Source organism: Schistocerca gregaria, chromosome 1 (genome assembly GCF_023897955.1).
Source record: "Schistocerca gregaria isolate iqSchGreg1 chromosome 1, iqSchGreg1.2, whole genome shotgun sequence".
Classification (NCBI taxonomy): domain Eukaryota; kingdom Metazoa; phylum Arthropoda; class Insecta; order Orthoptera; family Acrididae; genus Schistocerca; species Schistocerca gregaria.
Window position 1 is genome coordinate 1,208,562,370 of NC_064920.1, and position 15,624 is coordinate 1,208,577,993.

Sequence of the window (15,624 nt, forward strand, 5' to 3'; positions counted from 1 at the left end):
GTATATTATCCTTTTTTCCCCCTAAGGTAAGTCTTTCCCCTCCCGGGATTGGAATGACTCCTTACCCTCTCCCTTAAAACCCACATCCTTTCGTCTTTCCCTCTCCTTTCCTCTTTCCTGAAGAAGCAACCGTTGGTTGTGAAAGCTAGAAATTTTGTGTGTTATTTTATTGTGCCTGTCTACCGGCACTTTCCGGCTTGGTAAGTCCTGGAAGCAAGCAAGAACAGAAAAGTCGCACAAACCAATTCCCTCAAAATGTTTACTAACTTTCCTCTCTGTGTTCAATCTATGCCATTTACAGTTCTCAAAATAAAATTGTATAGCTCAGTGATGGAAAACCCTTGTTCCAATATAAAATAGTTATATGATATGGACAATGCTGATATTAATATTTAAGATTGGAGCTGTACCCTTTCATTTAATATGAACAATGTTGATTATAGTATTTAAGATTGTACCTTTACTCTATTATTAGAGTAAACTTCTGTTACCTACACATGATGAAGCCTTCTTCATGTAAAATGATAGATGGTAAATAAATAAAGATTTAAAGCATTTAGTGAACAGTCTATTTCAGAATGAAGACACAGTCTTGCATTACCCTATCACTAAACAGAACGCAGATAACACATTTTATTTATAAGTGAGGCAACTATGAGCTTCAGCAGAGCAGTAGTGTCCTTGTTGTTGTTGTTGTTGTTGTTGTGGTGCTGGTCTTCAGTCCTGAGACTGGTTTGATGGAACTCTCCATGCTACTCTATCTTGTGCAAGCTTCTTCATCTTCCAGTACTTACAGCAACCTACTTCCTTCTGAATCCGTTTAGTGTATTCATCTCTTGTCTCCCTCTACGATTTTTTACCCCCCCCCCCCCCCCCCCCCCCACGCTGCCATCCAATACTAAATTTGTGATCCCTTGATGCCTCAGAACATGTCCTACCAACTGATCACTTCTTCTTGTCAAGTTATGCCACAAACTCCTCTTCTCCCCAATTTTATTCAATACCTCCTCATTAGTAATGTGATCTAACCCTCTTATCTTCAGCATTCTTCTCTAGTACCACATTTCAAAAGCTTCTATTCTCTTCTTGCCCAGACTATTTATTGTCCATGTTTCACTTCCACACATGGCTAGACTCCATACAATACTTTCAGAAACGACTTCATGACTCTTAAATCTATACTCTATGTTAAAGAATTTCTCTTCTTCAGAAACGCTTTCCTTGCCATGGCCAGTAAACTATTTATATCCTATCTACTTCAACCATCATCAGTTATTTTGCTCCCCAAATAGCAAAACTCCTTTACTACTTTAAGTGTCTCCTTTCTTAATATAATTCCCACAGCATCACCCAATTTAATCTGACTACAGTCCATTATCCTCATTTTGCTTTTGTTGATGTTCATCTTATATCCTCCTTTCAAGACACTATCCATTCCGTTCAACTGCGCTTCCAAGTCCTTTGCTGTCTCTGACAGAATTACAATGTCATCGGCGAACCTCAAAGTTTTTATTTCTTCTCGATGGATTTGAATTGCTACTCAGAATTTTTCTTTTGTTTTCTTCACTGCTTGCTCAATATAGAGATTGAAAAACATCGGGAAGAGGCTACAACCCTATCTCACTCCTTTCCCAACCACTGCTTCCTTTTGATGACCCTTGACTCTTAGAACTGCCATTTGGTTTCTGTACAAATTGTAAATAGCTTTTCGCTCCCTGTATTTTAACCCTGCCACCTTCAGAATTTGAAAGAGAGTATTCCAGTCAACATTGTAAAAAGCTTTCTCTAAGTCTGCAAATGCTAGAAACGTAGGTTTGCCTTTTCTTAATCTAGCTTCTAAGATAAGTCGTAGGGTCAGTATTGCCTCACGTGTTCCGATATTTCTACGGAATCGAAACTGATATTCTCCGAGGTCAGCTTCTACCAGTTTTTCCATTCGTGTTTTTCCATTCGTCTGTAAGGAATTTGTGTTAGTATTTTGCAGCCATGGCTTATTAAACTGATAGTTTGGTAATTTTCACATCTGTCAACACCTGCTTTCTTTGGGATTGGAATTATTATATTGTTCTTGAAGTCTGAGGGTATTTTGCTTGTCTCATACATCTTGCTCACCAGATGGTTGAGTTTTGTTGGACCTGACTCTCCCAAGGCTGTCAGTAGTTCTAATGAAATTTGTCTGCTCCTGGGGTCTTGTTTCGAATTAGACCTTTCAGTGCTCTGCCAAACTCTTCACGTAAAATCATATCTCCTATTTCATCTTCATCTACATTCTCTTCCATTTCTATAATATTGTCCTGAAGAACATCGCCCTTGTATAGACCCTCTATATACTCCTTCCACCTTAATGCCCAATTTAATCCTCACACCACTGACCAGATAGGTGAAATAAGTGTTAGTGTCACTGATGTTGAGAGACATCCGAAATCATTAAAATATGAGGGTCATTCCAAAAGAAATGCACACTATTTTTGTAAAAATACAGTTTTCATTCTGCATGTGTGAAAGTTTTACTGTATGTACATACATCCTTCCCGCTTGTTTTCAAACTTAGTTCAACCTGTTCCCATGAGCGGCACCAGGTCTTCAAGACGTATGTTACACTTGATGCTCATCAGAAGCAACACGCTGTCATTGAATTCCTGTGCTATGAAAACGAGGCAGTGGGAAACATCCAAAAGAGGTTGAAAAAGGTGTATGGAGATGCTGCTGTCGATCGCAGTACAGTTAGTTGGTGGGCAGGCAGGTTACGTGATGAAAGTGGGCACGGCAATATTGAGGATTGTCCTCGCAGTGGCAGGCCTCATACAGCACACACTCCATACAATGTGCAAAGAGTTAACGAATTGGTGACTGCTCACAGACGTATCACAGTAATTGTCATGCTACATTGGGATAGGAAAAGGAAGTGTTTGCAGAATACTGAAAGTGTTGGCATTAAAAAAGGTTTGTGCCAGGTGGGTTCCCAGGATGTTGACAGTGGCTCACAAAGAAACAAGAAAAACGGTATGCAGCGAACTTTTGGAACAGTACGAGAGTGGTGGAGATGAATTTCTGGGAAGAATTGTGACAGGTGATTAAACATGGCTCCATCATTTTTCACCAGAGATGAATAGGTAATCAATGGAGTGGCATCATACGAATTCACTCAAAAAAAATTTAAAAAAAAACCACACCTTCTGCTGGAAAAGTTATGGCTACGGTGTTTTTTTATTACGAAGGAATCTTGCTTGTGGACATCATGCCAAGTGGAACCACCATAAATTCTGATTCATATGTGACAATGCTGAAGAAACTTCAAGCTTGACTGAGTCATATTTGACCACATCGGCAAAAGCAGGATGTTTTGCTATTGCATGACAATGCACGGCCACATGTCAGTTAAAAAACCATGAAGTGATAACAAAACTCGGATGGACAACTGCCTTACAGTCCTGACCTGGCTCCATATGACTATCATCTCTATGGGAAACTGAAAGAGTCTCTTTGTGGAACAAGGTTTGAAGATGATGACTCCCTTGTACATGCTGCCAAACAGTGGCTCCAAGAGATTGGTCCAGAATTTTACCGTGCAGGTATACTGGTTCCAAGATGGTATAAGGCAGTTGAGAGGGATGGAAATTATGTGGAGAAATGAAAATGTTGTTCCTAAAGGATGTACCTACACACTGTAAAACTTTCAAACATGTAGAATAAAAAATTGATTTTGGAAAAAATAGTGTGCATTTCTTTTGGAGTGACCCTCATACAATGAAGCTCCAGGGCCTAATGGAATCCCCGCCAGATTCTATACTGAACATGCATCTAAGTTAGCCCCTCTCCTGATGAAATATATTGAAGATTACTCGAACAAAATATCATGGCCAGCAGTTGGGAGATAGCACAGGTCATGCCTGTTTACAAGAAAGCATTAGAAGGGGTCCACAAAAGTACCATCTAGTATTCGACATTGATTTGTTATTGAATCTTAGAACATATTCTGAGCTCAAACATAATGAGGTACCATGAAGCAGGCAAAATGGATTCTGAAAACTTTGACCGTGTGAAACCCAACTCAAACTTTTCTCAAGTGACACTGAAAGCTTTGGATCAGGCAGTCAGTTAGATGCAGGATTCCATGATTCCCAAAAAGCATGTGACTCAGTACCTCACCTTGGTTATTGTCAAAAGTATGTCAAAATTTGTGACCGGACTAAGGATGTTTTTGCAGGGAATCTGTAATCGCATTTCCAGTTGAGTATTAACACAGAGCTACAGGCACAAGTATGTCAGGAATACAAGTTAAACAAAATTGCGTATGTGTTACTCAAGAAAATGACAGAACTCTGCTATGTACATTTTTGTCTGTCATCAACAAATGATGACACCTCTTTCTCATTACATATTAGATAAATTAAGGAGGTCCTTGGAGTAGACAACATCCAATTAGAACTACTGACAGCCTTGGGAGAGCCAGTCCTCACAAAACTCTACCATCTGGTGAGCAAGATGTATCAGACAAATGAAATACCCTCAGACTTCAAGAAGAATAGAATAATTCCAATCCCAAAGAAAGCAGATGTTGACAGATGTGAAAATTACCAAGCTATCAGTTTAATAAGGCACAAAACACAAACACAAAATACTAACGTGTTTTCTTTACAGATGAATGGAAAACCTGGTAGAAGCTGAACTCGGGGAAGATCAGTTTCTATTCCACAGAAATATTGGAACACGTGAGGCATACTGCCCTTCCGACTTATCTTAGAATTAAGACTATGGAAAGGCAAACCTACGTTCCTAGCATTTGTAGACTTGGAGAAAGCTTCTGACAATGTTGACTGGAATAGTCTCTTTCAAATTCTTAAGGTGGCAGGGGTAAAATACAGGGAGTGAAAGGCTATTAACAATTTGTACAGAAACCAGATGGCAGTTTTAAGAGTCAAGGGGCATGAAAGGGAAGCAGTTGTTGGGAAGGGAGTGAGACAGGGCTGTAGCCTCTCCCCATTTTTGAGACATTTGTATTCTTTTTTGCCTGCTTCATTTACTGCATTTTTATATTTTCTCCTTTCATCAATTAAATTCAATATCTCTTCTGTTACGTAAGCATTTCTATTAGCCCTCATCTTTTTACCTACTTGATTCTCTGCTACCTTCATTATTTCATCTGTCAAAGCTACCCATTCTTCTTCTACTGTATTTCTTTCCCTCATTCTTGTCAATCGTTCCCTAATGCTCTCCCTGAAGCTCTCTACAACCTCTGGTTCTTTCAGTTTATCCAGGTCCCACCTCCTCAAATTCCTACCTTTTTGAAGTTTCTTCAGTTTTAATCTATAGTTCATAACCAATAGATTGTGGTCAGAGTCCACTTCTGCCCCTTGAAATGTCTTACAATATAAAAGCTGGTTCCTGAATCTCTGTCTTACCATTATATAATCTATCTGAGACCTTCCAGTATCACCCTGTTATAAGGTGGAAAAACTCTTATTGGAATGTTATTACAACACCAGGCACTTGTCTTCTGCCAAATGACAGTGAGTGCTGGCTGAACTAAAGGTAATCATTAAGGAAAACAGTGAGTTATTGTTTAATATAGTGGTGACAAAATGTTTTATGGTCAACATCACCAATTATTTGAATTCATTGTCTTAATGCAAGAGGAGAATCATTTGGTAACAGATATGGTGGAAGACTTACGATTTAAAAAAATAAATTAAAGAAAGTTTCATAACATGGAACATGTCCTGTAATTCAAGGCAGTCATTTCTGGACCTGACACAACTGACTATGTTTTGCCAACTGAAACATTTCATTAGGAGTTCTTAAAGAAATCTGAAGACATGCATGATTAAAGATGGATTTTGATTTATTTCTCAAACTGCTCTTGCTGTTGGCTGCTAATGTGCCTCATTACTTCCATCTTGAGCTGATAGACACACAGGGTAACACCAAGCTCAGTGATCTATTAATCCTATTCATGAATTTACAAGACTTTCATAAAATGTTAGCCCACGAGCTATATTGTCAACTGCACAGACAAACCACTGAAGTTATTTGCATATTTATCTCAATACATGTGTGTGGATATTTTTTTCTATTATGAAATTGACACAGTCCCACAAATATTACCGTTAAACAGATTTTAGCCTGTGTAGCTCCACATGTTTGTGTTACGAACGACAATTCCAGATATGATACAAGTACATATTCTAAAAGAGAAATGTATAAAACATCATATTTTTATGTTAAATACCTCTATGTCAAGGTTTTTGTAGTTCTGTTCATTGTATTAACAAAATCTAATGCAAAAAATAAAAAATGAAAATGAACACCCTTGACAAATTTCTGTTTATAAAAGTATACTGAAGTATTCACCTCCTAGAAGTAGTTGCACTGTCTTGCAAACATGTCTTTTTAAGTCACTGCATAGCTGTCTTTCTTGTATGCCTCAGAATAGTGTAGTAGTGGAGGAAACCTGAGTACTGGGCAGGTATAGCTGTGCTCACGGAGACTGAGTGTAGTCCAGGAGTGCAAATCTTGGGCAAGCATGGTCTACGTGTAGACTAATGCAATAGCAATCTAGCGGTCACATTTGATGATTGCATAATCTTTTCAAAACTTATTCAGCCACCCCCACCCCTCAAAAAAAAAGTTTAAAATGACTGCTCAATGCTGCAGGATAGGTCCTTTTTTCCCCCTAGGGTAAGTCTTTCCGCTCCCGGGATTGGAATGACTCCTTACCCTCTCCCTTAAAACCCACATCCTTTCATCTTTCGTTTTCCTTCCCTCTTTCCTGACGAAGTAGCCGCCGGTTGCGAAAGCTCAAATTCTGTGTGTGTGTTTGTGTGTTTTATTCAGTGTGCCTATCTACCGGCGCTTTCCCGCTTGGTGGGTGCTGGAATCTTTGTTTTTAATATATTTTTCTCATGTGGAAGTTTCTTTCTATTTTATTTTCATAATTATGAAATTAGTCTCTCAAAAGACAAAGAAACCACTCTTCAGACTGAAGACTGCAACAACAATGTACTAAAGTACACACAGTAATCTGATATCCTTCAGCTGCCACACAAAAAGGGAAAAAAACTGAAGACAATAGGTTGAGCTGAATATTCACCTATATTAACACATAAAAGTATTAGGTTGAAGCGGGAACGTGTTGTATCTCCACTTACAGTCACTCATGTGCAGTGAACTGGCTTTATCGCTGCCCCCATGCACTGTGCTCAAGGGAGAGGCTCTGTGGCAATAAACGACTAAAGCGGTTTTGGGACAGGACACATTTATTTTTCCTAAATTTACAATAAATGACAAATAACATTCTTTGCTAATGTCCTTCCATACAGGTGCATTGCACTGGCAGCACTGCTCGATCACCGATCCTGGAGGGTGTACACTCCAGTGACGAGCCGTGGCGCGACCGCGTGGATCGAGCGAGACAAAGGGCCACGTCACAGAATGTTCTGCTCCTGGCGCGACTGGAGGCACCGTAACGTCCGCGAAGGAGCGAAAGACACTTTAACAGCGACTGCGTTTACGACCGCGCGTATGCATTTACAGCAGAGTCACGTTGACTCGACACACGTGGTCCGCGGCGGAAGAACTGTGAGATGTGTGTCATGTCGCATTGACTAGCTCGCAGTGTCCGCCTGCTTTTTGTCCCCGTGCGGTCCGGTGTGTCACGCAACGTTGCCGAAATTTGGCGTAACAGTACAGCTGCCCCACCTGTGTCGGCAGTGCCGTAGTTCAGCCCTTCGTGCATTGAACGGTGCTGCTGCCACAAGGTCCTCTCTCATGGAGGAAAGAGGAATTAGTTGGGGAATGTAAGAAAAGCATAAATTTATCAGCTGATAAACAGGAACTCTACTCTCTGCATTTTAAATGCAATATGGTGAAAGGAAAAGCATAAATTTATCAGCTGATAAACAATAACTCTACTCTCTGCATTTCAAATGCAATATGGTGATTGTTTTCATACTACTCCTGTTAATGGAATGAACATTATTGCACTATATAGTGGGAAATCCACTGCAACCCACAGAGATTTACAGTAATTTGCAGAGTTTTTGCTTTAGAACTTTTACCTAAATTTGAGCTTCCTTGCCAAATCATCTGGGTGGTTTTTGTGTCGAGTCGATGCTTTAGGTCTTGGTAGTCTGCCCTGGCAAAGAACACACCATCATATCCAAATTGACTGAACAAAGAAGCCATTTCCCGAGAGTGTCCAAATGGGTCAATTTGCCACCCTACATGAGGGCGACCACAGGCTCCAAATGTGTCATTCAGTTTCCTGGAACAAGCAAAAATGATGAATTGGAATACATTTAATTATGTTGCAATATTACCACAAGTTTTCAGATGCTAATCGGTTAGTTAATAGCTTGTATGTTCCATGGATTACAATCACAAACTCTCAATATGGTGCGGAATGAGTCTGCTTTACAGTTATAGAACATCTTCTCAGTGGAAAACATAACAACATGCTTACCAATTACATTATTTGTGAAGTGTTTTTCTAACATGCTTACCATGATTTGTACTTAATTATATTCAATATCTATCTCTCTAAATCTCTTAAACAGGCAGACATAAAAAAAAACTATAGGCCTATAAATCCTTCTGTGGAGTAGAAGGAGCTGTCAAGCAGATATAATTTCAGTTTGTGTTTGTAGTCAATTTTACTATCCACTTAATTCTTTACATCACTGGATAGATGTTATACATCATTACAGCATGAAAACAAAAACAAGTACAGTCTGAGAGAATGGAGCACTCTGATTTACATATGTCACTAGTAAAGCAACTGCTCCTGTAGCCACAGTCACTACTGCTCACTTGTGCAGTGGTGCTCATCATCAAGGTAGCCTGTTTAAACTGTGGTAATGGAATTCACCAGCAAATGAAGACGAGATGGTGGCATTAAATTCCTGATTACTAGAACTTCCAGCAGTGCTATGCACTAAAATCAGATCCATTTTAGGTTACATTATGTGCTGACCACTTAGTGACGATGAAATGGCTGTCAAATGGAGTTCTTACACATATATAGTGGCCAGTATGGGGCTATCTGAGAGTAGTGAGCTGTATATGAATATTCATTCATTCAGTCATTGACACATCCGTAAATGACATCAAGGAGAAGAAACACCAGTGATGGTAACAAATCAAGTCATACATTAGAATGCAGAAGCAGCAACTGTAGGCCACCTCTGTAAAGAATGTAGATGTAGATGTAGATGTAGATGTAACAATCAGTATAACCAATACCTTCACACACACATGCAAGCATGCACATGCACAAGCGAGCATGTGTGCATCAGTACACACACACACACACACACACACACACACACACACACACACACACATAATTCAGCACGATCAGGGAGACACGCTCATTTGTCATACTCCGGTGAATTTACCATTTACTGCTCACCCGGCACATCCGCCATTGACACCGAACTCAGCTCAATCACCATTCTTGTCCGTCTTCCCAGTACTGTTTCTCACTTGACACTAAACTCACTGCCTCCTGCAGTGCTCGACAATCGACTCCTGCCTGCAGTTGACCTGGGTGTCGGATACTAATATCTATATTCATGGGATCATGGATCCCTTACATCCCCACCCTAAAAGCCTTCTTTGTAGCCATAGGCACAAAAGAATAGTAGCAAAAAATCATTACACAGTATATAAATTAAGATGAGGAAGATTAGATTCTGGTTCACATACTGAAAGTTGCAACATATCACAAATAATACTCTATTGACTCTGCTAGCAAACTACCCCTAGAGAAACATCATACAACGTTAATCTAACTTAATTAACATAACATGGTAAATATTTTTACAAACTTTATCTCACATTCAATTACCAAAAATCATCACTGTCAAACGTTTATATGGCTGTTAGCTACATATTTGATACTGTTTAATCTTCTGTAACTTGCTACAGCAAAGACAAGAAAAAAACTAGTCAAATGCCAGTTACCCCTTTGGTATGCCGTCCTTTCAGCGGGGTCCCCGCCGTCCATAATACTATCACTCTAACTTATATTTCACTTGGTCAACACACATGAAAAGTTAAGGAAGGAATTCACAACTTATTCATTTGAGTCTTTAAGACAAGCGAAACTGAAAATGAGAACAAAACATAGCATTTAAACCTTGACTTATGCACTTATTTTACAATTCCTCATACCTCTGCAGATTGATTAAATAATCTTAAATGTTCCATTATTGCACTAAATATGTATTGCACTAAATATTTGCATTGCTATAACTAATGTGGTCACCAAATGAAAAATTTTAAATTACTGATCATTTCATTTTGCCAAACATTTATATTGCCATATGTGGATTGTTATCACTAATGCTCAGATGAGAGGTACAATATTTCTTGTTATATTGACATTAATCCAAATCTGTTATATGGACATTTATTATTCATTACACAGTGCCAAAATTCTGCTTCTGAAGCTTGACCTAAGCACAACCATAATTGACTCTGATAGCTAATTGGATACATGAATTACTCATTACTCATGAGTTGCACTTCCTGTTTTATCAGCATACTGTAGGTCACCATTTATACCTACAAATACCTACAAACAGATGTTGCTTGTGTGCTACATGACATTCTTTGAACATCTCATACTCAGTACACTTCACTTCATTACACATAACTCCCTCAACTTAACAGAAACTTCAACTGCAAGTAAATATATATCTTCAACCTACATCAACCCTCCATATTCGCTGCAATAACTACATTACAATACTACTCCACACTCCTTGATCGCTCTGTACATCATATTCCACATTATTTATTTGAACAAGTACCTCCTCATGTAGTTGTTTCTTTATATGCTTTCCTACTTACAAGCTAACACATTACTTTGATTACTAACAAAGAGATAGAGGGGCTGGCCAGTACTTACCTCAGCTCAGTACAGCTGATAGAAACACAAAAAACAACCAAAAATTTAAGTTCCTAGCTATCGGAATAAATGTTCCTTCATCAGGGGGGAGAGAGGGGAAAGAAAGGGAAGAAGGGAAAGTGGATTTAGTTACTCACAACCCAGGTTATGAAGCAACAGGGAAAGGAAAACAGGGAAGGTAGCAAGGATGGAGGCATGGTTGTCAGAGGGAAGCCAAAGATATTCTACTGTAGGTACTGTGCCAGCTTCAAACCAAAGAGGATGCATACAGAAGTAAAGAGGTGTATACTATAAAGATGTAGGATGAAAAGATGCATGAATGGCTAAAGAGGAAAGGGAAAGAGGAGAAGACTGAAAAGTAAATGGGAGTGAGGTTGTTTAACGTAGGTTCAGTCCAGGGGGATGGTGGGATGAAAGGATGTGCTGGAGTGCAAGTTCCCATCTCCACAGTTCAGAGGGAGTGGTGTTGGGTGGGAGAAGCCAAACGGCACATACGGTGTAGCAGGTTCCTAGGTCCCTAGAATTATGCTGGAGGGCATGGTGCGCTACTGGGTATTGGACATCTCCTAGGCGGACAGTTCATCTGTGTCCGTTCATGCGCACAGCCAGTTTAGTTGTTGTCATACCAATGTAAAAGGCTGTGCAGTGCAGGCATGTCAGCTGATAAACTACACATGTCACTCTTCACATTGCACTCCCTTCATTAAGTTTATCCTAACTTCTTCACCTTGAGATTTGCTCATCACTATTCCCCATGAATCAAGTGGCAGTCTTGGTAGCGCATCCGGTATCATGTTGGTTTTTCCAGGCTTGTATATTATTTCAAAGTCGTAGTCTCGCAGGGCAAAGGCCCATCTTATTAGGTGACTATGCCTCAGTCTACTGGTTGTTAAAAATGTCAGGGCCTTGTGGTCTGTGACCACTTTCACATGTCTTCCTGCTAAGTAGTAACGGAATCGTTTGAAGCCCCAAACTATTGCAAGCACTTATCATTCAGTAATAGAATATTGTGTTTCCCATGCATTCAGGCTTCTGCTACCAGAGACTATAGTTTTTATGATCTCGTCCTCGATGGTTTTCTCCAGCTGGTATAAATGTATGCCCAATCCATAATCGGAGCTGTCTGCCTCCAAATTGAAGTCTTTAGTAAAGTCCAGATGTCAAAGTATCTCTGAATTACATAGAGTTTCTTTAATCTCTTCAAATTCCTCATTCCAATGCCACGACATCTTCGCCTTAGTTGGCTTCCTCAAATTTGGTGCATTTAGTACTGGCTCCTTTATGAATTTCCTGCAGAATTCGCAGACTCCGAAAAATGTTCTCAATTGTTTCTTACTACTTGGCACCAGAACCTGACTAATCGGCTCCAATTTGCTTGGGTCAGGGTAGATACCACCCTCTGAAATGATGTGGCCCAAAAATTTTATCTGAGATTTGCCAAAATCTGACTTATCTAGTTTTGCTGTCACTCCTGCTACCTCAAATGCTTCTAATACAGCATTTAATTTGTCCAAATGCTCTTCCCACATTTCACTCGCAATCAATACATCATCTAGAAAGACAGTGACTATCCAGTGCTTGAATAAATTCCAAAACAGATACATTAAGCCTGAATTGTAAAACCCTAAACTGGTAACACCTACCAGCATATGTAAAGGCTGTATACTGGCGAGATTCAGGGGCCAACAGCATCTGCCAGCACCCAGCAGTCAAGTCAATACTACTGAGGATCTTTGCTCCTCGAAATTCCTGGATTAGCTCCTCTATCGTCTCCAGTTTGTCACGCACTGGCTGAATGATCCTGTTTGCCATGCCTGCATCCAAAACTATTCTTACCTTCCCATCCTTTTTATCTACCACAAATAGTGGACTATTGTATTGACTATTCACTCTCTCTGTGATGCCGAGATCCACCATCCTCTGAATCTCTCCTTCCATTGCCCTCCTTCTTGCTTGAGGAATGGGGTATTCAGAGTGTATATGCAGGCAAGGAAAAGAAATTCCTGGCTTTTTCCCGGTTAAAAATACACTTTCTCCCAGGTGAAAACACGCTTTTTCCATGTTAAGTGACAGTATATTTTCCTTCATCAATCCTTTGAATGGTTATGGTTTTATACACAGGCGTAGAATTTCTCGGCACTTCAGACAACAAAACTCTGGGAAAAAGTCACGGTTTGAAAACCACCAAACACCGCCTGTTACTTTCCAAATCATTGAAATCGAGATTGTGATGTACTTTTGCAAGCCAGTCATAGCTCTTGTCACATGATCTCGCCAGCCGATGACAGCGGATATTCAGAGCATAGGACATGTGATGTAGTCAGCCAACAGCAACATCACTGGTAGGTAGCTCGAACACACAAACAGGTAAAGTTAATAGTTTAAATTAATACACATAGTGTGGCTACACTTTAAGATATATCACACATATGTGCAAGTAAAATTTTTAATAGTGACATAAATATCTGATCTTCGGGGTTCAAAATTCTTCTAAATGGCTCATCATCAAAGAGTTGATTTTTAAATGACAGTCAAATGCTCTGTGATTTAACAAACTCATGGTACATTCTCACACATAGTTCAACTTAGGTAAAAGGATATTTACTTTGAAACTAACACTTTTCAAACCACCATTCACAATATTTTTCTGTGACCTGTTAGAAATAGGTTCATTTCATGAATTGCCACAGAGCACAGATAACAGGCGACACCACGCTTGCGCAGCTATCATGACGTAGGAAGCCCGTATGTACGTACATGTACAACATTAAAAGATCATACATTATGTCATAATAGAAACAAGACATCAGAGGATACTCCAAGAGCATCAGAATTTTGTGAACCATACTAAAATGGGCACATTTAAAGTGCACATTCACATGTCTAGATTCCCAATGAAGTAGTTCTCAACCTGATATTAAGCTTTTCAGTCTGGTTTTCGGGACGTAAATTTTCTTGGAGCACCAGTACTGTATTATGTCATGTTTGGTTCATTATGGCATAATGCCATTGTGCTAGAAGATGAAAACGTGCACTAGAAATGCAGTGAACAGTTGAAACAAGCCAGTACTGTGGAATTAAAGATTTCATTTCAAATACATTGACTGTCTCTGCGGAAAAGGTTAACAAAAGTCAAAGTTCTTTAGCAAAAAGAAAAATAATTACTTCATTATTCAGCAAGGCGATTAATGCTTGACCGTCAGAAAGGTAGAAATAAAATAAAACCTAAAACTAATGACATATTTTAGCTTTCCATAATTATGTGAATGTATTTTGATTCACTTGATTGCTCCTGGCCACAGATATCCATTATGTTTTCATTTGACATGAGAGTAAACGAAGGGGAAACAGCAAAATCACTAAATGTAATCATGGGTCACGTGGAGACTACCCACTGTAACTCAGGCTGCTTTGCGCATCAGCCCCGGATCTACGATATTCGTGAACCGGGTCAATATTTAAAAAAAAAATTGAATTTTCAGAAACGTGTTCATCTTGCAGCACACATCTTTCTGTAAACAAAGTAAGAGCCAAGGGAATATCAGACCAGCTGTGTGGCTGGATTGAAGAGTTTGTAGCAAACAGAACACAGCATGTTGTTATCAATGGAGAGATGTCTACAGACATTAAAGTAACCTCTGGCATGCCACAAGGGAGTGTTATGGGACCATTGCTTTTCACAATATATATAAATGACCTAGTAGATAATGTTGGAAGTTCCATGTGGCTTTTCGCAGATGATGCTGTAGTATACAGAGAAGTTGCAGCATTAGAAAATTGTAGCGAAATGCAGGAAGATCTGCAGCAGATAGGCACTTGGTGCAGGGAGTGGCAACTGACCTTTAACATAGACAAATGTAATGTATTGCGAATACATAGAAAGAAGGATCCTTCATTGTATGACCATATGATAGCGGAGTAGACACTGGTAGCAGTTACTTCTGTAAAATATCTGGGAGTATGCGTGTGGAACGATTTGAAGTGGAATGATCATACAAAATTAATTGTTGGTAAGGCGAGTACCAGGTTGAGAGTCATTGGGAGAGTCCTTAGAAAATGTAGTCCATCAACAAAGGAGGTGGCTTACAAAACACTCGTTCGACCTACACTTGAGTATTGTTCATCAGTGTGGGATCCATACCAGATCAGGTTGACGGAGGAGATAGAGAAGATCCAAAGAAGAGCAGTGCGTTTCGTCACAGGGTTATTTGATAACTGTGATAGCATTATGGAGTTGTTTAGTAAACTCAAGTGGAAGACTCTGCAAGAGAGGCACTCGCATCGCGGTGTAGCTTGCTCGCCAAGTTTTGAGAGGGGGCGTTTCTGGATGAGGTATCGAATATATTGCTTCCCCCTACTTATACCTCCCGATGAGATCACGAATGTAAAATTAGAGAGATTCGAGTGTGCACGGAGGCTTTCAGACAGTCGTTCTTCCCGCGAACCATACGTGACTGGAACAGAAAAGGGAGGTAATGACAGTGGCACATAAAGTGCCCTCCACCACACACCGTTGGGTGGCTTGAGGAGTATAAATGTAGATGTAGATGTAGAAAGTCTGAAACATAAGACATACATGTTCAAGGAAATGTAAGACAAGTTAATTGGTCTTAAGTGTGCCAAAGTGCAGTGCCCCACCTCTTCACACAGCATTCTTCTATCGCACGTCACTTTATTTCACTCTGTGGAATTGAAACGTGTATATTTTGTAA

The 15,624-nt window shown here is 39.7% G+C and overlaps 1 protein-coding gene across 2 annotated transcripts in view; it reads right to left on the bottom strand.

Moving 5' to 3' along the window:
• The window catches only part of LOC126284807 (lysosomal alpha-mannosidase-like), a 261,589-nt gene that overhangs the window by 111,756 nt on the left and 134,209 nt on the right, over window positions 1-15,624 (bottom strand). For both annotated transcript variants that reach the window (XM_049983989.1, XM_049983999.1), the window contains one exon: window positions 8,058-8,263. In XM_049983989.1, the coding sequence (XP_049839946.1) occupies window positions 8,058-8,263 (206 nt within the window). The remainder of the gene's footprint in view (window positions 1-8,057; window positions 8,264-15,624) is intronic.